Source organism: Emys orbicularis, chromosome 7, assembly GCF_028017835.1.
Source record: "Emys orbicularis isolate rEmyOrb1 chromosome 7, rEmyOrb1.hap1, whole genome shotgun sequence".
NCBI lineage: Eukaryota > Metazoa > Chordata > Testudines > Emydidae > Emys > Emys orbicularis.
This window is the reverse complement of record NC_088689.1, coordinates 99,633,121-99,657,807: the sequence shown is the minus strand read 5'-3', so window position 1 is coordinate 99,657,807 and position 24,687 is coordinate 99,633,121. Positions and strand designations below refer to the sequence as shown.

The following is a 24,687-nucleotide window of genomic DNA, read 5'->3' as shown; positions in this document are numbered from 1 at the left end:
TGCCTTCATAGCTGTGGAGAAAAGCCTGGAAATGTGACCTGACTGCACCTTAATGGCTCAAATAAAAATAACCAATTATGTAAAAAATAAAAACTCCTTGTTTTTGAGCCAGTCTCATAATTTGAGATCCTAGGATGGAATGTGCTACAAAAGTGTAGTATATTGTTAATAGCCTAATATTATACTCATAACATTCATCTAAATAGCATTGGTGTTGGTTCTGCTAGCATCCTCTGTGATAAGTGAATGGACTAACACAGACAGGCACTGACATTAGAGTTGCCATGGCTGCTAAATGACAGCCACCAAGGCAGCAGCTAGTGGCAGATCCATTTTCTCCCTTAAAAACACCAACTCCAGTTACATGAAGGCAGCCTGCTCAAAGGACAGCAGATCTCAAGGGGTCATGAGTAAAACTTGAAATCAGGGAGGAGAAGCACAATGAAACCATTCCTCCAGGGAAGCCAGCCAGTCCTCCCCACCACTGTCCGTTAGCAAACCCGCCAGACATTCCAAACAAATTGCAAGTCAGAATCACAGTGCTTTGTTACTTGGGACAGACAATGTTCAGTTTGAGGTGGTTTGCTAAGTAAAGGTTCCAAGCTAGGATGACAGGCTAGGGGTTTCTGTCTACGCAGGGTATCTACCAATTTAGGACTCCTATGCTAACAATCCAGAAGAATCAAAGTCACCAAATCCCTACATAAACAATTTTACAACAAACCTCTCGTGTTGTTTTGACCGGGGTCAGATCAATACATTACACATAAATAATTCCTTTCCGAAGTACGAACCGCCACCTCAACTCAGCCCCCCTTCCCAGTTTTGCTGTTCAAATCCCATCACACAGGAACCCCAGCCCTTGATTGGATTTCGGGCTATTGGAATTCTCCCCACATAGCAGCTAACAGCCCGGGAACAAAAGCAATACTCAGTTCAAAGTGTGTGGGACCATCACTGGCTGCTCAGCGCTACATCTAAACTCTGCTTGAATGAGTGATCTGGAGGGTGGGGGCAGGGGCAATAGGGAGGGGGTGGCCTATTCTTCCTCTCTAATTGCTGTCCCTCTCATTCAAGAATTCTGAATGGTAATTTTATAGAAACTTCTTGATTGTTTTGCTTCTCTTCTAGGACATTGAAGCAGCTAAACAACACTCAGCTCCGGAAACTAGGCTTGATCGACTCATCCTTGAATCTACAGTGATAGTCTGTTTCAGTTATAATCATATTTATATGTTACATGTTTAATTGGCGGGGGGGGGGGATTCAAAGCACTTTAGAAAGGTATTGTTGTTTGTATTGCAATAGGACTTAGAGGCCCTAAATGAGGTCAGAACACCAAAGATTCATAGATTTAAGTCCAGAAGGGACCATTAGATCATCTAGTCTCACCTCCTGCATAATACAGGCCAGAAGATTTCATTCCAGTTACAACTGCATTGAGCCCAATTACTTGTGTTTGGCTAAGCCATGCTGCCAAACTTTGTTGGTTCACACCTTAAAACCCGGTTGTGAAGTAAAGAGATGGAACATCAAGTTCCTGTACTACAGTATGGAAACCTTTGGATTAAAGCATATCGTCTAGGAAGGCATCCAAGGCTAGCTTTGGAGACTTCAAAGGTTGGCGAATCCACCACTTCCCTCAGTAAACTGTCCCAATGGTTAATTGTCCTCACTGTTAAAAATTAGTACCTTATTTCCATTTGTGCTAGGCACTGCACATACTCAGAGACAGAGACGGTCCCTGTCCCAAAGATCCTTCAGTCTAAATAAAGGAAGGATTATTATGCCCATTTTACAGATGGGGGCTGAAACTCAGAGATTTAGTCCCAGTCTACACCAAAAAGTTGGACCGCTTTAGCTATCACTATATTTAAAATGGTACAACCTGCCCCCACCCTCCCAGTGTAGAGACAGTTGTATCAGTATAAAGGTGCTTATAGCAGTATAGCTTATTCCCATATAAAAAGGGGAATAAGCTATACCAGCACAAGGCACCTTTATACTAATACATCTGTATCCATACTAGGGTTTGTAGCAGTATAACTATTGCACTAAAAATAAAATAAAATAAATCACCCCCCTAACCACCATAGTTAGACAGGAACAAAATTTGTGAATAGATCAGGCCCAAGTAACTCGGCTCTTTAGGCATTCTTCTTTATAGCCCCTTTGTGAGGAAGCATCATTATCCCCTTTTTACAGGAGGGAAACTGAGGCACAGCACCATCTAGCATCCAGGGTCACGATGCAGAGCTGAGATCAGGCTCCGAGAGTCCTGAAATCCACAGTCTGATTTTCCCATGCCCAGTGCACTTTCAAAAAGAGGGGCAGAATATAACTAAGGGCCAGATCCTCAGCTGGTGTAAACCAGGGTAGCCCACTGACGTTCAAAGAGCTCTATTTACATTAGCGGAAGATCTGGCCCTGAGATTTTTGTTATGCCTGTTTCAGTTCAGAGGGACAGAAACATCTCCCCAAATAGCTGGGCTGCTGGGACAACACAAAGCACTGAGGAACTAGACCGAGAATATTAAGCAAGTGAAGCAGACACTGTGAAGATACAGCATTTGCCACCTATTAGTTCCAGCGGTAAGTAGGACGGAGTGGAAGTTTCCCAGTGTGGGCTCAGTTTGCTCACTGGTTCTGTGATAGGCCGCATTTGCTCCTGCAGCAGAGTTTGAATTTGAAAAGTCTTCTCTAAGCGCCCTGTTTGTTCCCCCACCAATTACATTCAAACTGTCTCCAGGCAACGGGCCTCAACTCTCGTTAGTCCAAAGACTGGAGCACTCTGAGAAAGGATTACGATGGCTTTATAGCCACACACCACTACTAAGAGCTATCCACAGAAAACACGGCCTAGAACAGCAGAATTAATGTTGTCACGGATTGCAGCCCCTCCGATAAGTAGCATGCAAACATCATCCAGCCAATTAATTGCTTTACTATGCATGTCAAGGCCACCATGCCTGGCTTCTCAAGATCCCTTCAGGCTAATAGCCTTTCAGCAAATGTAAACATTGTGCAAGTAAGATGCTGGTCTGACTGCTTATGTACTAATTATTCATAGAGGTACCAACTGAGATCAGGGCCCCATTGTGCTAGGTCAGGGGTCGGCAACTTTTCAGAAGTGGTGTGCCGATTCTTCATTTATTCACTTTAAATTAAGGTTTCGCGTGCCAGTAATACATTTTAACGTTTTTAGAATATCTCTTTCTATACGTCTATAATATATAACTGAACTATTGTTGTTTGTAAAGTAAATAAGGTTTTTTAAATGTTTAAGAAACTTCATTTAAAAATAAATTAAAATGCAGGGACCCCTGGACCGGTGGCCAGGACCCGGGCAGTGTGAGTGCCACTGAAAATCAGCTTGCATGCCGCCTTCGGCACACGTGCCATAGGTTGCCTACCCCTGTGCTAGGTGATGTGCATATATAATGGGAGAGTCCCTGCCCCAAAGCATGTACAATTTATAAAGTAGATGAAATAGACAAGTCACAATGTCTCTATGGTTCAGTGTCCCCCTCTATGACATAGGAATAATAGCCTTGCCCTGCCTCACAAGGGGGTTGTAAGAATAAATGCACTGAAGATTGCAAGGTGCTCAGCTACTCTGGTAATGGGGGCCATAAGCACCTAAGATAGATAGAATAGCAATTAGTGTTTTTCCTAGAGTACATGGCCAGAATGGACTACTGTGATCATGTATTATATGCAGGAGGTCAGACCACAGGCCACAGAACTTCCCCACAATCATTCCTAGAGCAGATCTTTTAAAACATCCAATCTTGATTTAAAAATTGTCAGCGATGGAAAATCCCCCGCTGGGAAGCTGTTCCGATGGTTAATTGCTCTCACTGTTAAAAAATTACACCTTATTTCCAGTCTGAATTTGTGTTGCTTCAACCTCCAGACATTGGATTGGGTTATATCTGTGTCTGCTAGATTGAGGAGTCCATTATTAAATATTTGTTCCCCAGGTCCATACTTAGAGCCTGTAATCAAGTCACCCTTTAACCTTCTCTTTGTTGGGAATTATGATTAAGGCCTGGGATGGGGACTCAGGAGCTGCTATCATCACTGTGTGACTTTGGGGAAGGCACTTCATCTCTTTGTGACTCAGTTCTCCATCTGTAAATTAGGGATAATCCAGTTTCTTTGCCTACTTAGACTGAATATCTTCAGGCAAGTGACTGTTTCTTCCTCTGTGTTGGTGCATCATCAGGCACTACTATGATACAAACAATAATAAAAAGTTGTAAGGGGGCCTTCCAAAAATAGGAACATGTGCCTTGAGTTCACATTAGAGTTAGAAATCAGCACTCCAGCTGCAGGTAAGATCTCCCAACAACCCTAGGTAAAAGCAGTTAATCATTTCAGCTTAGAGAGACAAGGTAGATGAGGTAACTTTTTTAATGGACCAACTTCTGTTGATGAGACAAGCTTTGGAGTTACACAAAGCTCTTCTGCAGCATAGGGACATTCTAATGCATTGACCCTGCCTGCCCACTCTGCAGGACCCCAAATGGCTTTACTTAGGTAACTTCCACTTTGCAGCATCTGCACTTGGCCAGCCCAACATTTGCCACTAGCATCAGTGCCACCAAAAACATAGGGCTGCGGCGTGAGCAGATTATCAACCTCATAGAGAAAACCATGCTGCTCTGTGCATTTGGGAGTTGTACTTGTGTTGGGGGAGGGGATCCAGGCTAGAGTAAGTGGGGGAAAGAATAGGGAGACAGTTTACACAGAACCCAAGCATTGGGAAAGATTAGAGGCTGCCTATAAGTCACTCTGAGCTGCTAGTAGATTCCTAATAGTGGAGGTAAAATAGGTGCTTGTTGTGTGTGTTAGAGAGAGAGCTCCATGCACATACACACACTGATCGATAGGATTTTAAAGTTACACATAGATCATATGGCCCACTATTACCAGTCGAGTCCTGTTTTTTCATATGAAAGAGGCCCAAATCAGGCCAGATTTAGGAGCAATGACTGCACAATGTTCAACACTTGGAAGCTCAGACAGCTAGACATATATTTGTGCCAGTACCTTGGCATCAAGGAAAAATAATTTCAGCAAGAGAAAGGAATAGCATGTGGTTAAAGCATTCGGCTGAAACTCAGGAAAATCTGGGTCCTTATTCTGCCAGAAAATTCCTGTGTAACCTTAGCCAAGTCCCCTCTGGTCTGTACCTCAGATTCTCCATTTATACACTGAGAATAGTAACCCTTCCTTTGCTTGTCTTGTCTGTTTAGGCAGCAAGCTCTTTGGGGCAGGGATTCTCTCTCACTATGGGTCCGAACACAGCAATGAGTTTCCCATTTTGGCTAGGTCTTCTAGCTGCTTCTGCAACATAATAAAAATAAATGGGAGGTAGGATTGAAATGATTCACATACAGTAGATTATATAGTACCAGCTCAGAGGCCTCCTAGTGAAGATCCAAGCGTCTCAGTCCAATGGGATATCAGTATTTTGATTAACGTATAATAGAAATGCAGATCATATGGCACTTAACCACCCACACAAGCCAGTTTACAGCAATCCAAGTCCAAACAAAGACCTTTGGAATTAACCAGTGCAATGATCAGAGTTTAAATTCCTCCAGTTGATAGTTGCGTGGAAGAATTGCAAAAAATGTTAAAAAAACCAAAAACCCATAGACTGCTTTAAACTGAGAATTGTCCACAGGTTTGGACAAGTAACACCTGCCTTTCCAAGTCAGACAGGCCTAGCAATGCTGCTGCAATGCATACATTACATAAAATATGATGGACCCCACAGGGCTATCTGAGGAGAGGGAGCCTGGGTGTAATGTAGAAAAAGCAAGGTTACTTTCCCTGCTCAGTGGGGATCAATTTAATTTTCGTTTGCTGTAATTTTATGATGCCAGAGATTGAAACAGATCAGCCTGCTTGGTTCCAAGCAGAGGTCCAGGAAGTGTGGATATTACCTAAGAGAGGCAGAGCGATATAATGGATAAGGGAATGGAATGAGATTCAGGTGAACTGGGTTCTCTTCCTGGCTCTGCTACGTGCTGTGTGAACTTGGGTAAATCACAATCTACCCTGTGTTTCAATTCCCTATCTGTGAAATGGGGAGATGACTGTGATGCACTCTGGTGCTGAGGGCCATATTATCTAATAAGATAGACAAAAACCTAGCATGACCAACAGCAGGATCTGAAAATAGAACATCCAGCTCTCCTTGAGCAGAAGCCTCTGCTGATACTGACGAAACTAAAGGGACAGCCTGGAAAGAGAGCTGAAAGCATGAACTTTTAGAAAACTCAGGGTGTATTTTAAATTGCAGTTCACTTTGATGAGCTGACAACTTTCCCCTTGGCAAATTACAATAGAAGACAAGCTGATCCAAGTCAGGGCTCTCGGTACACATTTGCATTGACAAGGTTTGCATTCCTGATTGCAACAGGCCAAAGAGCCTTAAAAACACTAATACAATGTCTGATTTGCGACAAAAAAAATCTATGCAAAAGATTCTCGAAAGCAGCAGTCCTGAGAGAAGGGAAGGTATTACACGGCTCTCAGAGCCCCTTTGCCAGATCATCCTTGCATCTTTTGACCAAATCTAACAGATGTCCAACCAGGCTGGATTTGAACCCCTACTGAACTCAAGGCCAGCATCTCTGTTTTAAGGGTAGGGTGCAGAGAGTCTGTTTAGATTTTGACAACTTGGGCAGCAATGCAGGGACTCTTTCGCTTTTCCTCTGTATCCTGCCTCTGTATGTACAGACGGCTGTAGGTCCCCCCAACCTGGCCTTTGGTGAGCCGTCCTGGGTTCACACACACACAGCCTAAGATGTCCTGTGGAAAGATAGGGAGCGCATATTAAAATGACTATAGAGCAGGTAAGAATTCAGGCACAAGCAATCACAGCAGGTTTCAAAGCTACTGGTTTGTTTGAAATGGTTTCCACTAGGGCTGTCAAGCGATTAAACAAATTAATTATGATTAATTGCTTGATTCATCGCATTGTTAAACAATAATAGGATACCATTTATTTAAATAGTTTGGGATATTTTCTATATTTTCAAATATATTGATTTCAATTACAAAGCATACAGTGCTCACTTTATATTTATTTTTGATTACAAATAGTTGCACTGTAAAAAACAAAAATAATATTTTTAATTAACCTAAGTACTGTAATCTCTTTATCATGAAAGTTGAACTTACAAATGTAGAATTATGTACAAAAAAATAACTGCATTCAAAAATAAAACAATGTAAAACTTTAGAGCCCACAAGTCCACTCAGTTCTACTTCTTGTTCAGCCAATCGCTCAGACAAACAAGTCTGTTTACATTTGCAGGAGATAATGCCGCCTGCTTCTTGTTTACAATGTCACTTGAAAGTAAGAACAGGCATTCACATGGCACTGTTGTAGCTGGCATCGCAAGATATTTATGTGCCAGATGCACTAAAGATTCATATGTCCCTTCATGCTTCAGTCACCATTCCAGAGGACATGCGTCCATGCTGATAGTGGGTTCTGCTCGATAACCATCCAAAGTAGTGTGGACCGATGCAAGTTCATTTTCATCATCTGAGTCATTTTTTCTTTTTTGGCGGTTTAGGTTCTGTAGTTTCTGCATCAGAGTGTTGCTCTTTTAAGAGTTCTGAAAGCATGCTCCACACTTCGTCCCTCTCAGATTTTGGAAGGCACTTCAGATTCTTAAACCTTGGGTCGAGTGCTGTAGCTATCTTTAGAAATCTCACATTGATACCTTTTTTGTGTTTTGTCAAATCTGCAGTGAAAGTGTTCTTAAAACGAACAACATGTGCTGGGTTATCATCCAAGACTGCTATAACATGAAATATATGGCAGAATGTGGGTAAAACAGAGTAGGAGACCTACAATTCTCCCCCAAGGAGTTCAGCCACAAATTTAATTAATGCATTATTTTTTTAATGATCATCATCAGCATGGAAGCATGTCCTCTGGAATGGTGGCCGAAGCATGAAGGGGCATATGAATGTTTAGCATATCTGGCACATAAATACCTTGCAATGCCGGCTACAAAAGTCCCATGCGAACGCCTGTTCTCACTTTCAGGTGACATTATAAATAAAAAGTGGGCAGCATTATCTCCCATAAATGTAAACAAACTTGTTTGTCTTAGCGATTGACTCAACAAAAAGTAGGACTGAGTAGACTTGTAGGCTCTAAAGTTTTACATTGCTTTGTTTTTGAGTGCAGTTACGTAACAAAAATAATAATAATAAAAAAAATCTACATTTGTAAGTTGCACTTTCACCATAAAGAGATTGCACTACAGTACTCATATGAGGTGAATTGAAAAATACTATTTATTTTGTTTGCCATTTTTAGAGTGCAAATATTTGTAATAAAAAACCCAATATAAAGTGAGCAGTCTACTTTGTATACTGCATTGTAATTGAAATCAATATATTTGAAAATGTAGAAAAAATCCAAAATATTTAATTAAATTGGTATTTATTGTTTAACAGTGTGATTAAAACTGTGATTAATTTTTTTAATTGCGATTAATTTTTTTGAGTTAACCACATGAGTTAACTGCGATTAATCAACAGACCTAGTTTCCACCTCTTCAGGTGCTACAGAAATATAAATAAATTATAATAGTAAAAGCCCCAACTGAGAGTGGGGCCCCATTGTGCCGAGTGCTGCAGAGACATGTAGCGAGAAACAGTCCCTGCCCCAAAGAGCTCACAGTCTAAATAAAAGATGGGAGATGAAACAGAGGGGGGGAAATGACTTGCCTGTGATCAGTGAGTCAGTAGCAGAGCCAGGAATAGAACCCGGGGCTCCTGATTCAAGATCCTATCCACTAAACTATACTACCTGGGCTGCTGCATTCCACTGATATTTTGACAATTTTAGCCCTACAGCAGCTGCAAACCACAAGGCTGAGTTTGTGCTTTTAACAGCTCTAGAAACACAGACATTGCCAGACTGGATCAAGATCAGTGTATCCATCTAGCCCAGTATCCAATCTCTGACAGTGCAAATACCAAATGCTTCAGAGAAAGGTGAAAGAAACCCTGTAGTTAAGGTATAAGCTGTCCATAAGGGGAGTTAGAGATTGTTATATGTTCTGCTGCAGGAGGTTTACTATCCCTTCCAAAACTCTTGGTTATGTTTTGATCCTTACTAGAGTAACTCTAGAGATTCCCATTATCCACATAAATGCCCTAATCCGTTTGGAATCCTGCTAAGCTCTTTAACCTCTCTACAGGTTAATTTCAGTGGCAAGGAGACAACAAGGCTCTCATTGCTCCCACTGTAACTCCTTAAAAGTTACTCCACATCCTCAAAAACATTTACACTGAAGACTAGGGATTCTGCTGTGACATCTAACCCCTTGCCTACAATGAGAGAAGGAGTTGCAGTAATAAATAGTTTCTCTCAGCTAGGGATGGGGAAAAAACTAGCTCGCCAAATGAAAGAGGAAGATCAGCGTGGGCCCAGCCTTCACTATCTGAAACATGGGGAAGTCCAGTCATGCAGATTAGTTGAGTAAAATTTTCAAAAGCAATTAAATAATTTAGGAGCTTAAAACCCATTTTTTCAAGTGACTTAGACACTTCAGTGTCCTGGATACTCTGAAAACCAATGCAATTTCGGCACCTTTGTCACTTCTGAAAATGGATCGTAGGCACTGTTGAAAATTTTATCCAATGTTTGTGGTATTGAGAGCACAGAAATTGCATTAACAGAGCAGAGCCCCATTCCTACCACTCATCTTGCTCTTCCCGTAGGCTGAGTTCTATACTGAGGCTGGGAGTCTCAAAAGCAGCCACTTCCCACTGAATTCCAGCGAGTGATGTGTGCCTAACTCCTTAGGCACCACTGAAAATCCCAGACAAAATGTTTACACGCTCCCAGCTTACCTTAACAAAATATCTCAGCTCAGATGGAACAACGAGGACATCCGGGGTGACTGGCAAAGGCACGTAATTATAGAAGTTCTCATAATCGACGTTCATCTCTTCCGAGGGAGGGTAGAGTGGGTAATAACTGCATGGATCAATATTAATTATTGATAACACTTAAATACAGCCACCTTTGCTCTGTCCTCCCCACACACCCTGCTGTCAGCCAGGTGAACAGGTATCAGTTCCACTTCTCCAGCAGCTTAAGGCTTGTGCATTATGCTATCAGCAGGTGCCTCTGTTTACAGAAGCAGAAAATTGTTCAAAAATGAAACTGAAGGCCTGATTCTCTGTTACCATGCACCAGGCAGAACAAAATCCAGTGGCTGGCAACTGAAGCTAGACAAATTCAGACTACAAATATGGTACACATTTTCAGCAATGACAGAAATTAACCACTGAAATAACTTAGGTAGGGACTTAGCATTCTCCATCACTTGGAATAGTCTTTCAGTCAAGACTGGATGTCTTTCTAAAAAGGTATGCTTTAGCGCCAAAGTTACAGGATCAAAGCAAAAATTATTGGGTGAGATTCTTTGGCCTGTGTTAAGCTGGAGGTCAGACTAGATGATCATAACGGTCCCTTAATAAATAAATAATAAATTAATGGAGATATCCTATCTCCTAGAACTGGAAGAGATCTTGAAAGGTCATTGAGGTCCAGCCCCCTGCTTTCACTAGCAGGACCAAGTACTGATTTTTTCCCAGATCCCTAAGTGGCCCCCCTCAAGGATTGAACTCAGACCCCTGAGTTTAGCAGGCCAATGCTCAAACCACTGAGCTATCCCTCCCCCCTTCTGGCCATAATGTCTATGAATCTCGTGGGGTCATTTACACCTGCCCTGCACTGGTGTAGAACACTACCAAGTCAGGATGGTGGCACTTTTATACCACTCTCCACTCGTGTAAGTGATTACACAAAGTGCTGGCAAAAGAGTATAAGGCCCAATATATCAGTGGCAGGCACCGTCACTTTAGACAAGGAAATGTTTTGTGATGAACTCTAAATCCAGAAATTGATCTCACCTCCTCTGTGTCAGGACATGCTTAAGGATTCGGGTGAACCGGTCTGAGACACCGGAAGAGCTGTTTTAAGAGAAACATCCAAAATTTAGCTACGAAAACCATGGGGGGACGGGGGGACGGGGGGACGACACCATGTCTCTTAAGAATAAGGTAATTTCTTTATTTTCTAATGAGTGGACAGTCTTGTGGTTAAGGCACTGGACTAGAACTCCAGGACATCTAGGTTCAGTTCCCAGCTCTGCCACAAACTCCTGGTGTGACCTTTGGCAAGTCACGTGGCCTCTCTATGCCTCAGTTCACCATCTTTAAAATAGGGATAATAAATTTTCCCTTCTGTCAGTCTTGTCTTCTTAGACTGTAAAATTATTCTGGGCCAGGACCGTATAGTAAGATTCTGTGCAATGCCCAAAAAACAGGGCCCTGATCTTTGCTGGGGCCTCTAGGTGTTACCCTAGTACAAAATAATAATAGTCTTTCAACCAGGTAACACAACAAGTTTTACTTTGTTTTTACATTCTGTTAAGAGCCTCAGACTCTTACTAAAATAAAATTCTCTAATTTAAAACAGACGACATTTGACTTGTGAACACATCTTAACATGCTGCAGCTAGGAGAAAAACGCCTTGAGAAAAAATGCCATCCAAGTTTTATTTGGTAGGCAGGACGCCAATGAAACCGAGTCTGCAAGGAAACAAGGAGTGCATGCTTAATTAAAATAACCCTGAGGACAATGCAGGAGTTTTGCAGTAGCTTATTTTAGCCCCAAATTTCTAAGGTTCTGCTAAGATTTGTATTATGGTAGTTCCTAGAAGCCCCAATAGAGATTGGAGTTCCAGTGTACGAGGCACTGTACCCTGTAAGCATAAAAGACAGCCTCTGCCCCAAAGAGTTTACAGTCTAAATAGACAGAGTGGGAGCTGAAAATGGAGGCACAGAGAGGGAAAGGGATTTGCTCAAGGTCATTGGTAGAGCCACGATTAAAACACGGGTCTTTTGACCTCTTCCTGTCCAGTGCTCCACTAGCTCTGATCAAGTCTTCTTTATGCCAAGAGGTTCTCTTGCTACAGAGTTTTTCAAAAATCCTCTCCCCAAAACAAAGTTACTCAGCAACTTCGTAACCAGGGGAGACAAGACAAGGGAGATGGGTGATCTATTCAAGGTTAAATTTGATCAAGGTGCTTTGGGGCTGCCTTTGCAGGGGCATCACCTTATGGACTGGTTACTACACAAACCCAGAGTCCTGTATTGGGTTTCCAAGCCAACGAGACAACAGTTAACTGGCAGGAATTTGGAGAGAAGCAACCAAAGGGCTGAAAGGGCTGGAGGGAATGATTTATGAGGGATGATTCACATGAAGAAAATATGCAGGTCTTGACTAGACAATGGCTATAGGGGTAGGGGAGATAAGGATAAATGCTAAGAAGTATTTGTAAACACCAACGTGGGCGTGGAGTTATTTAAGATGGTCAGTGAGGTACATGCGTGTGGTGCACACACAGAGGATGCATCGAGTACCTCAGAGCTTGTCTATGTGCTCAGTCATACCAGTTTAACTTAAGGAATTATTTTAAACCCATTTAGTCAAACTGATACAAAAGACTGTTTGGACACACTTCTCTTAAGTTTAAGTCAGGCTTAATTTGTTTTAGCTACGTCTTCACTGACAAAAAGAGGTATGTTTTTACCATTGGATAAATAATATGTGTTAGCTATCCTGCTGTAAAAACACAGTGGAGACAAAGCACTTTAGTTTAGGGAGACACTGTGGCCTAATGGACAGAGCGCTGGACTAGGGCTTAGAAGACCTCAGCTTTATTCCTAACTTGGTCACGAGCCTGCTGGGTGACCCTGGGTAAATCACTTCTCTCTGCCTCAGTTTTTCCATCTGTAAAATGGGGGATAATAATACTTTGTAATGTGCTTTGAGGTCTGCTAATGCAAAGCACCATATAAGAGCTAGGAATTACTATATCAAAATAAGCTGCTTTTAAAATAAGTATTCAAACAATGGTTTGCACTAGTTTAACTAAACTGGTACCAGGCAGCACATAGATAAGGCCTCTGAGGAAGGTCTACACTGCAGCTAGGAGTGAGCCACCCTGGGTAGGCAGACTTGCGCTAGCGAGGCTCGAGCTACCAGTAGCAGAGCTCAAGCTAGAGCGCTAAAAACAGATATATGGACATAGTGGTTCAGGCTCTGACGCTAGGGAGCCGGGTGGGCTCGACAGCCCAAGTCAAAACATCCACATTGCTATTTTTAGTGCACTAGCTCTAGCTCCACTAGCGTGAGTCTTTCTACCTGGGTTGGAAGTCCCAGCTACAGTGTAGGCATACCCTACAGTTGCTAGAGCCATTGTCCTATTTAAAAGTGCGGCAGCATGGAATGCCTAATGTCATCCTAGAAGGCACCAACTCCCAGCTTCCTTATTACCTGCATGGGGAAGTAAACATTGGCCCCTATACACACATTCCTTCTGGCTGTCTCTTTTCAACACCCACACACCCCTATAAGCAATATTGTGGGAGATTAACAGGGGAGAAAGAAAAAACACTGAATTGTGCAAGAGACCTGGAACTCCACAGAGGACAGAGTCAAGCATTTTGCTTCTATGACCCCAGCGTGTGAATGGCCCTGGCCAGCAAGCACACACAACAAATTTAACATGTGAATCCCTTCAAATGTTCCTTCCCCTCCACTGTGTATCACTGGAGTTCAACCACCAAGTCCAAACAAAAATGCCTTGCTACAGCCAATAACATTTGCCCCCCAGAACAATTGTATTGCAGCAAAATACCATGAGAGGTATATCCTATCCTATCTCCTAGAACTGGAAGGGACCTTGAAAGGTCATCGAGTCCAGCCCCCTGCCTTCACTAGCAGGACCAAGTACTGATTTTTCCCCAGATCCCTAAGTGGCCTCCTCAAGGATTGAACTCACAACCCTGGGTTTAGCAGGCCAATGCTCAAACCACTGAGCTATCCCTCTGGTCAGTCATGACTACACAGATGGGACTGCATGCAACATCACGGACACAGAATAAAAAGGACACAAATCAGTTTAGGCTTTGTCTACCCTGGGATTTTAATCACAGATATATTATTAGTCTTTGTAGTACAGTAGAGCCAAGAGGCCAGGGCCTTGTTGTGGTGGAGAGTCAGTCCAGGCCCCAAAGAGCTTAGAATTGAAAACTATAGGGTGGGAGGAGAAACAGAAGCACAGAAAGGGGAAGTGACCTGCCTGAGGTCACAAAGCAGGTCAGGGGCAGAGCTAGGAACAGAAACCAGGTCTCCCAAGTCCCAGTGCCCTAAGCACAGGTGCAGCTGCACCATTTCAAACCCAGAGCAGACACAATCTTCCACTGAAGATCAAAGGGCTTTGCAAACAGGAATTAAGGATTATACCTTGCAGAGAGGCTTATTTCACAGACAGGCAAAGCAGCTGTTCAGCATCACTAGCACATCAATGAGTGTTACTCAGATCTTGATTCCCTTGCATGCAATTACTGCATTACTATGCAGGAGAACCCAGAAGCGTAACAAATAAAGGGACTACACAATAAAATGCAGCCCTATTTTAACTGGCTGCTGAGTAAAGTGCTAGAGATTAAACAAAATGTATAAGTGTTAACAAAACAAACTAATTGTTTTTTTAAAAAAAGACTCTTTTGGCTTAAATGTGAATCATCATCTTTCAGATATAGGCCCTGACCCACAGGTAGTGTAAATCAGTGGAAGTCTGCATTGATTTCAATAGGGCTACACCAACTGTCACCAGCTGCTGATGACCCATGACTTTCAACTCAACATCCCTTTAACCCAGTGTACTTCATTTTCTCCGCAAGCTTCCGCTGTGTTATGGCCTGGTAGAGGTGACCAAATGTTTTCAATCAAAATTATACGAGCATTGGGCCCCACAGCTGGTCTCTGTTTAAACTAGGAAGGAATTTTCCAAGGAACTGTTTACCCTAAAGTTTGAGCTTAGAACAAGCTGTGACATACCTGCTAATCTCTTCAGCACCCATATGGAAGAGCAGGTCTGTGGAAGTCAGGCCAAAAATGACTCCATTTATTGCCAGAGTGCAGGGGTCAGACACAAAGTGTACTCGCTGAAATGAGAAAAGAAAGGGCAAAGTGCACTTTGGATTCAGCTGTTACCAACATCCTCCAGCTTGATGAATGGGTGTATGAACAGGGTGAGCTGGCCCTTTCAGGGGAGTTGGGCCCCATCTGTCATCCAGTTCCAGGTGATGATTTTGGGTTTGGGCCCATGGTTAGGTCAGGTGACCAGGCATCACATGATGGTAGCTGGTTGGGGGAATGTTCCATCAGGGAGGGGGAGATCAAGGGCTAGGAAAGACCCATGAGAGGTCTCTCCAGGGTCTGGGGGAATGGGTCTGGCAGAACTCCTCTGCTCAAAGAATAAAGAGAACCAAAGGAGAGCCAGGGTCGGAGAGGACTGAGGAAGAGGCTTTCGATTCCAGCCAGAGGGAAAGACCTGGCTGGAGCTACCTGCAGTGACGGGCCGGAGAAAACTTCTTAAGAGGAGATTAAGAGCAGAGAAGGGGCACACTGGAGCCCCACAGGAGAATGCTGGGAGATTCTGGCTTAGAGTTGAACTGTTATTTTATGTTAATAAACCAGAACCCAGAAGGGTAAGAGTACTTCAGAAGCACCAGTTGTGACAGTTTGACTGGGGAAGGAGGAAAACCCAGGCAGTGGCGGGGTCTGACACCACCTGAGGCAAGACCATGTTAAACCTACAAAAGAAGTTTAGTGAGGATGGGTTGTGAAAGGCACTATTCAAGACGCTTTTTAACTTAGCAGGCTGCTTCTTTCTTTGGACTGAATAGATGGAGGTGTTTGGGGAATTCAAAGGAGAAGAATAGTAGTTTCATTTTATGAAAGCAACAACCTCTTCCACTGGGAAACTTTTCTAAATCTTTAGCGATTGTCACAGGGCTTAATCAAGCGATAACCGTGCCTATGGATACACCTCAGAGGGTCTTACCTCTTTATGGTCTCATTTACAAAGGAAAAATTACCAGACTAGCCCCTGTAGAAAAGCTCCCTGTATGGGCACTCCTATTCCAAGACAAGAGTGTCTTTTTCCAATTTAGCTTAATCCAATTTTAAAAATGGATTGCACTAAATTAAAAAAAAAAAAAAAAAAAGGCACTCGTAGCCCGGAATAGGAGTGCCCATACAGGGAGCTATCCTACAATAGCTATTGTGGTTTAAATTCACACCCTATCTTATTGTGCAATAATTTTCCCATATAGACAAGCCTTAAGCGGAAACGTTCTCAGTAAAGCAGCATGACTAACATACAGCTCATTGCAGCTTCACAGCTGTATGCTTGATGTCACAATTCCCCACCTCCCCAGTCACACAAAATTAAGTGATGTGGATTTTCTGGCAACAGGCACAGAGATAGTTTTTCACCTTGTATTTCATTTCCCACTCATTTCCTCATGGGGTATCTGAGTGTTAAAGCCACATGGTGTAGGGTCTTAGATACAGGGCAAGGAGCCAGCATAGCCTGAATTTTGTTTTCAGCTTGGTCTCTGACTAAAGTTTCAGCTCTGCATTTACAAGAGGACAAATGATCTGATAAAGCTTTTCCCATTTCTAGCATCAATGAATTTCTGTTCTGGGCTTTCAATTGTTCTGTGCACCTTTCCCCAACAGACTTAAATCTTTCATTTTTGCTGCACATTGATTGTACCAGGCTATGGAATGAGTGAAATGACCAGCTTTTTAGCACACAGGCCAGGGTGAGTATCCCACCAAGGCTCAGCACTATGAGTGATCACACTCTATTGAGAAAAGAGAAAAAATAAAACTGAGCAAGATTTTTCCCAAAAGTGACTAGATTTTCCAGAGTGAGAGAGCACTGTACTTCCAGGTGGCGCTGTTGCATAGTCTTCCCAGTGTGAACAGGTTTTGACACTTTGAGAGAAGCATTATGTTTTGGGTTATACAAGTGGTTTTTGTTTAGGTTTGGTTTTTTTGAGAGCATCAGCTTTGGGTGAAAGGGAGCTGTAAGAGAGTTTGCTCTCTGCCTTGGACTCTGCTTAAGAGTCAGTTAGTTGCTCCCTGGGAACCAGGGATTGGTGGTGGGCTGAGTTTCCTGAAAGAAGGAATTGCAATGCATGCTGTTTAACCATCTTATGTCAGGACTGGTGGACGTGTGTAAATAAATATACCTGGACTAGAAGTCACTGATTTCTCTTCCACTGGGAAGCAGACTTCCAAGGCCCCCGACATCTGCTATTGCTCAGCAGAGGGACAATGTATCAGAAGTGGGGGAAATGTTTCAGGTTGGGCACCCAAAAAAACGTAGTTCCTTTTGGAAATCTTGGCTTGTGCCAAGGATACATTATAAGGAATCCAAAGGATTTCTAGTTTTAAACTTTGATTAAGCAGGCTGTGTAGCAACTGATCAAATCCACTTTGCTCTTAGCCATTTTCCTGTTTGGGTTGAAATATGAGACTTTTCTTTCAGGCTCCTGACCTGCCAGTCCAGCAAACAACCTGTCAGTCACTTTCTCTCTCTCTCTCTCTCAAGTGAGCTACTCAAAGGAAAAGTAAACAAATTAGGTGGTTAGCTATAGGAAGTTACCTGTTTGTCATCTTTAGACAGCTCATAGCTGAAAGGCGGCTGAGGATATATGAAGTCATGGTGCACATCTCTCAGCGATGGTACAAACACGAGCTGGGAACCAGCACTGTTGGCAGAGGAAAGAGAAGCATTCTAAGAGAGAGACCAGGAACCTAAAAACCCAATACTTGACAAACCAAGCACATTAATACAACAAGTTTAGAGTCCTCCACCTCTTACTGTGGAAAGCCTTTGAAATTCATTACATAGGAAATTGCAATAATGGATCAGATCTTCCAAAAAGTTGATCTGGACAAGAACCCAAGTTTCCTGAGTACAATACCTAAGTCTGTTACAGGCTCCCTATGTGAGCTTGGGGCAAGTATGAGGCCAAGACTTTCAGAAGTGACTGATGATTTTTGGCTGCCCCAATCTGAAACACCTTAAAGGGGCCTGATTTTTTTCAGTAAGAGGATGTTCAGCACTTTTTGAAAGTCAGGCCCCTTAAGGAGTCCAGTTGTGCACCCCAAAAAAAGTCACTAGTTGCTTGTAAGCCTTTGATTTAAATTGGTGACTCAGTTACCCATCTATAAAATGGGGATAATTGTCTTTACTTTTCCCATTTCATCTGTGTAGACTGTAAGCTCTTTGGATCAGGGACTGTATTACCGTATGTCTTCACTGCAGTTAGCCCAGATGATTGGAACCTGGGTTAGCCTAGCTTGGGGGTGTCAGCTGAGCCTGATGTGAACAGTCAAACTGCAAGCCATACCCTCCTCACTGGTCCTGTACTACCTTGTGAGAGTGTTGATAGGATTTCTGGGGGCATGTCCCATGGTTCTTTGTACTGCCGTAAGATGAGCCGCTCTAGGATTCTTACCCAGTGAACTGTGAGAGAACTTGTCTGTCCTTCTGGCAGACAGGGAGAATGGTGGGAGGACCATAATCACATCAATGATTTAGCTTGCGTCCTCTCTGCAATGTGAGTAGGTTACTAGTTCAAGTGAAAGTGGAACCTGAGCTCTAACCAAATCCCCAGCTGAGCTAGCTAGCTACATTTTTTACAGTGAAAACATATCCTATGTTTAAGTAGAGCTCATCAGTGGGAACTCAGTCTTGACTGGGGCCCATAATACAAACAACCAGCAAACCAGTTTAAATGTCTATCCCTGCTGCATTGCAGCCTGAGGTACAAGGGAGCTCTTCAAGTCCCAGCAGTTCTGATCACACCAATTGCAGTGCATTCATTAGGAGATAAGATAAGTAAACTAAGGAGAAACTCCTGTTCACTAGTGAAGAGTTAAGATTGTCTTATGATTCCTGGAAACAGCTATGCAGCCACAAACCTGACCTTGGAACCAGATCTATAGTTAGTTCTTTAACCATCAGATGATACAACAGATTGCTTTGAATGGATGTAATAATGAGGCCACGAGAGAGTTCCGTGATGGATACAAGAAAGCTAAATAGAAGCAAATGGGAAATGGGCAACAGGGGATGGATCACTTGATGATTACCTGTTCTGTTCATTCCCTCTAGGGCACGTGGCATTGGCCACTGTCAGAAGACAGGATCCTGGGCTAGATGGACCTTTGGTCTGACCCAGTAGGGCCGTTCTGATGTTCTTAATGGCCCGTTATAAGCCTGAACTTTAAAAATCAGGGTGTTTGGGTTGCCATTGCACAGGCAGCTGCAATTCTGTTGGTGGCACTGGTTTAATTGCCATTGCTACAGAAGAGGAAAAATAATATCTTTACTTATCTTTACTGTGTACTGAAGTGACGCACAACACTCCTAGGAGGCTACTGATTGGTTTCAGGGCCTCACTGGCAGATGCTTGCCCATCTCTTCCTTCCCAACCACAGGAACACATGAATTGTCACACTGGCTCAGGTCAGAGATCCAGGTAGCCCAGTATTCAGAACCTTTTACTTCTAGGGTAGAGCTCATCTGCACAGGAGACAGAGCTTTCTCAGAGGCCAGTCTGAGACTGGGAACAGATTCGCCCCAGGAATTAAGGACCATCCAGAACTTCCATCTTTGGTGCCAAGTGCAAGGTGTGCTGCTCTGAGATGCCTTCTCCAACACAGCCAGGCCAGTGCATACATTTTAAAAAGAAAAAAAACCAACAACAAAAATGGAAACTAACCCTACCCAGACAAAATAGTGTCCTGCACACAATACTTCCCTTAGGGAAAGGATGGGAGAGACAACCACATATGATAGATTTAGACATGTCACTTAATGCATGTATTCAGATACTATAGTTATGAGGGTGGAAGACCATATAGTTCTTATTTAGCACTTTTCATTAGTAGATCTCAAAGTGCTTCAGTCTTGAATGTATTTATCTGCACAACACCCCCGTGAGATAGGGAAGTAAGATAAGAACCTATATAGAATAGAATCCCATCTCCAATAGTGCCCAGCTGTTTCAGAGAAAAGTGCAAAAACACTGCAGTAGGTAGATGTAGGATAATCTGCCCCCAGGGAAAGTTTCTTCCTAACCCCATCAGAGGTTGGGCCATGCCCTGAATCATCTACTGCTATTGTAGTACCCCCTATACAAATTCCACTCTCCGTGTTAATCTAAAAAAAAAATTCAGAACAAGAACACTGAAACATGAAGAGTTTGCATTACCTGATCACCAGCAGAGGATGAAAAACTTCCCCTGTTCCATAGTACACGTAGATTCATTCTGGGAGTGGAATTACACCTTCCTCTGAAGCAACCTGCAACAGCTGCTATCAGAGGCCAATGGACTAGATTAGCCACTGGTACGCTCTTGTATGACATTTCTATGCTCAGTTGGAAGATATGCACAGGTGCAAAGAGCTGAGCAATTTTTTTTTTTAAATTAACCCCCAATATACCAAGCAGCTTTTGTAGTAAATGCTGACAGACAGAATCAGGTCAATAGCTGCTTAAATATTCCGCTCTCAAAATCCACATTCAAATACAATTTGTATTGTGCTTTTTAAAAAGGGGAGGTATTGACCCGATACCAGTGTATGACAGACTCTGGCAGCAGATGAAAGAACCTGGTGGTGCGCAGCGCCCACCCCAAGGAAAGAATGTCTTGTTTGTTCTTTGTTTTCTCCATTCCTCTTTCCCCCACCCTCACCCAGAACAAGATAGGGAGATCAGAGAGGATGAAAGCCAACAGCAGATACTATGAGGCCCCCATCCCAAGTCATCTGGGTTTAATGCAGGGGCTGGGGTGGGGGAAGCTGGGGAAGGAACAAGAAAGGCAGTACCATCACTAGAGGTAAGCTGGCCAAACAACAACAAGTCATCTTTAACCATACAGCTACACTGCTATAGAAAGCCTTAAGTGAGTCTACACAAACTATTGCAGTTACAATAATGTCAGTTAGGGGTGTAATTTTTAATAACTTTTCATACTGGAAAAAATAAAGTATTTTTGCCAATATAGCTTATTTTTTTCAGGGAACTGGTATAAGCTATACCAATAAAAGCACTCTTTGGCCCGCATAAACTGTGTATACTCTAGTAGGGTTTACCAGTACAGCTATCAACAAACCTTTTCTAGCTTAGACTAAGCCTTGGGATTCCAGTTTACAGCCTCTTACAGTACAACTCTGCTTATGTGAAAGTCTCTGGGTTGGGAAGTAGGAGGGAAAAAGAGGTCAAGAGACAACAATTTATTACAGCAACATCTAAAGGCCCCAACTATGATCAGGGCCCCACTGTGCTAGGCATTGGGCAGACACACAGCAAGATCGTCCCTGCTCCAAAGATCTTACAATCTAAATGGACAAGACAGACAGAGGCCTTCTCTACACCCAGAATTCATACAGCTATACCTGTTTTCATTAGGGGGGTGTTAAAAAGAAAAGAAAAAAAGAAAAAGAGGAAGAAGAAAAAAAAAAAAAAAGCAGCTACTAACCCCCACCTCCCCTCAATGTGAGTATAGTTATACTGGTATAGCTTATTCCCCTTCCTGTACAGGAGTAAGATATAAATAGACAAGCACATTTATACTGGTGTAACTGCATCCACACTAGGGGAGTTGTACCACTTTGACTATACTGATACAGTTAAGCAGTACAACTTGTGTGTTAAGACAAGCCCAGAGAGTGGGTGGGGAAACAGAAGCAGAGAGGTGAAGTGACTTGCCCATGGTCACACAGCAGGTCAGTGGCAGAGCTGGGAATAGGACCCAGGTTTCCTTACTCCCAGTTCACCACCCTCTCCTGGGGACAGACTGGAACTGCAGGTCAAGCTACAGCACAACTGAGTCAAGGGACCTGATTACATAGGCTGACTCTGAAACACAGTTTCAGAAAAAGGGCAGCCCACCCTATGAAATGGGGGGACAGTATTAGAATCAGGACAGAGGACGGCTGTATCCTTATTCCCTCTTGTGTACAAAGGCACTTGGAAGACCAGCTAGCTGGTTCTTCAATTTGTTTGGTGTTAAGATTAGTTATAGCAGCAAAGAGTCCTGTGGCACCTTATAGAGACTGAATACCCACTTCTTCAGATGCATGTATTCACCCACGAAAGCTCATGCTCCTATATGTCTGTTAGTCTATAAGGTGCCACAGGACTCTTTGCTGCTTTTACAGATCCAGACTAACACAGCTATCCCTTTGATACCTGAAGATGTTATGTTTCCAGACAAGATGGGAACATCCAGATGTGTGTCAAACTAACCGAGTAATTTAGCTGCTGGTCTGAATTTAAGAAAGCAGTTTACTTTACATTATGCTTCCTGCTTCCCCTCTCTTCAAATTTGAAGAGAGATCAACAGGCCGAGCACATCTCCTCCAAGCAGAAGGTATAGCTTTATTGGTGTCAGTCTGGAGTACAGCTGCTTAATGAATTGATTAGCATCTCACTGCTGAAGATGCACCAATGAGATACAAATGCTGATTAAAAAATCAACCTGCTGGCAGGAAGTGGCTTTTGTCATGGGATGATCAAAGGGAAGGGCTTGCCATGCTGACTCACTGATAAACCAGCCTCCTTTTGCATTTATCAGATGGTTAACTGGGAGTAAATTAAAGTTGTAGGGGACAACTTCTCCCCTATTGTTCAGGGAAGGCAAATGCCTCCAAAATTCCCTCTACAAGATAGGCTGGAAGCATGCACTTCGATCTGAAGTTTGTGTGTGTGTATTTCTTTATAAGTCTACCATGAAGGAGACTATGACCAAAAAAAAAAAAAAAAGCCTAATAGTCTACCCTGGGGGTGCCTCTACATGCGATGGGGCCTGTCTATGCTATGAACCACAATCTAAATATTGTATCTGTGCCAATCACAGCTTTTCCCTAGTCTACATTACAAAGATATGTAGTTATAACAACACTACTACCAACCTATAGACAGTGCAATGTTGATGGAAGGGCTTCTTCTGTTGACATAGCTACTACCTCTCAGGGAGGTGGAGTACCTATGCTGATAGGAGAAGCTCCTCCATCCCAGTAGATAGCATCTTCACTAGGGCTGTCGATTAATGGCAGTTAACTCACGTGATTAACGCAAAAAAATTAACAGCGATTAAAAAAATTAATCGTGATTAATCGCACTGTTAAACAGAATATCAATTGAAATGTATTAAACATTTTTGGATGTTTTTCTACATTTTTCAAATATATTGACTTCTATTACATCACCGAATACAAAAGTGTACAGTGCTCACTTTATATTATTTTTATTACAAATATTTGCACTGTAAAAATGATAAAAAATAGTATTTTTCAATTCACCTCATACAAGTACAGTAGTGCAATCTCTACTGTGAAAGTGTAACTTACAAATGTAGATTTTTTTTTTTGTTATATAACTGCACTAAAAACAAAACAAAGTCCACTCAGTCATACTTCTTGTTTAGCCAATTGCTAAGACAAACAAGTTTGTTTACATTTACGGGAGATACTGCTGCCTGCTTCTTATTTATAATGAACCTGAAAGTGAGAACAGGCATTTGCATGGCACTTTTGTAGCCGGTGTTGCAAGGTATTTACGTGCCAGATATGCTAAACATTCGTATGCCCCTTCATGCTTCAACCACCATTCTGGAGGACATGTTTCCATGCTGATGATGCTCGTTACAAAAACAGTGCGTTAATTAAATTTGTGACTGAACTCCTTGGGGGAGAATTGTATGTCTCCTGTTCTGTTTTACCCGCATTCTGTTATAGCAGTCTTGGATGATAACCCACCACGTGCTCATTTTAAGAACACTTTCACAGCTGATTTGACGAAACGCAAAGATGGTATCTATGTGAGATTTCTAAAAATAGCTACAGCACTCAACTCAAGGTTTAAGAATCTGAAGTGCCTTCCAAAATCTGAGAGGGACGAGATGTGGAGCATGCTTTCATCAGAAGTCTTAAAAGAGCAACACTCCAATGCAGAAACTACAGAACCCGAACCACCAAAAAAAGAAAATCAACCTTCTGCTGGTGGTATCTGACTCAGATGATTAAAATGAATATGCGTCGGTCCACTCTGCTTTGGATGGTTATCGAGCAGAACCTGTTATTAGCATGGACGCATGTTCCCTGGAATGGTGGTTGAAGCATGAAGGGATATATGAATCTTTAGCACATCTGGCACCTTGCAACGCTGGCTACAAAATACGTTGCAACGCCGGCTACAAAAGTGCCATGCGAACGCCTGTTCTCACTTTCAGGTGACATTGTAAACAAAAAAAGAGGGCGGCATTATCTCCTGCAAATGTAATCAAACTTGTTTGTCTGAGTGATTGTAGGACTGGGTGCACTTGTAGGCTCTAAAGTTTTACATTGTTTTGTTTTTTAATGCAGTTATTTTTTTGTACATAATTCTACATTTGTAAGTTCAACTTTCACAATAAAGAGATTGCACTACAGTACTTGTATTAGGTGAACTGAAATACTATTTCTTTGGTTTTTTACAGTGCAACTATTTGTAATCAAAAATAAATATAAAGTGAGCACGGTACACTTTGTATTCTGTGTTGTAATTGAAATCAATATATTTGAAAATGTAGAAAATACTGTGATGGGGCAAGGCCAGATGGCTACAGTAAAGTAGTGAGGAACAGGTATGTTAGCCCCAGGCTAAACAAATCCCTGGTACCATGGTAACCAAATGGCAGTTGCT

The 24,687-nt window shown here is 42.5% G+C and overlaps 1 protein-coding gene across 2 annotated transcripts in view; it reads right to left on the bottom strand.

Moving 5' to 3' along the window:
* Positions 1–6,181: 6,181 nt before the first annotated feature.
* The window catches only part of POLA2 (DNA polymerase alpha 2, accessory subunit), a 47,720-nt gene continuing 29,214 nt past the window's right edge, over positions 6,182–24,687 (bottom strand). The window contains exons 14-18 of one of the 2 annotated variants that reach the window (XM_065407685.1): positions 17,592–17,697; positions 14,969–15,075; positions 10,969–11,028; positions 9,901–10,027; positions 6,182–6,828 (exon numbers count right to left, since the gene is read on the bottom strand). In XM_065407685.1, coding sequence (XP_065263757.1) covers positions 6,682–6,828; positions 9,901–10,027; positions 10,969–11,028; positions 14,969–15,075; positions 17,592–17,697 — 547 coding nt within the window. In that variant the 3' untranslated portion in view covers positions 6,182–6,681. The remainder of the gene's footprint in view (positions 6,829–9,900; positions 10,028–10,968; positions 11,029–14,968; positions 15,076–17,591; positions 17,698–24,687) is intronic. The other variant, XM_065407686.1, reaches the window with a different exon arrangement.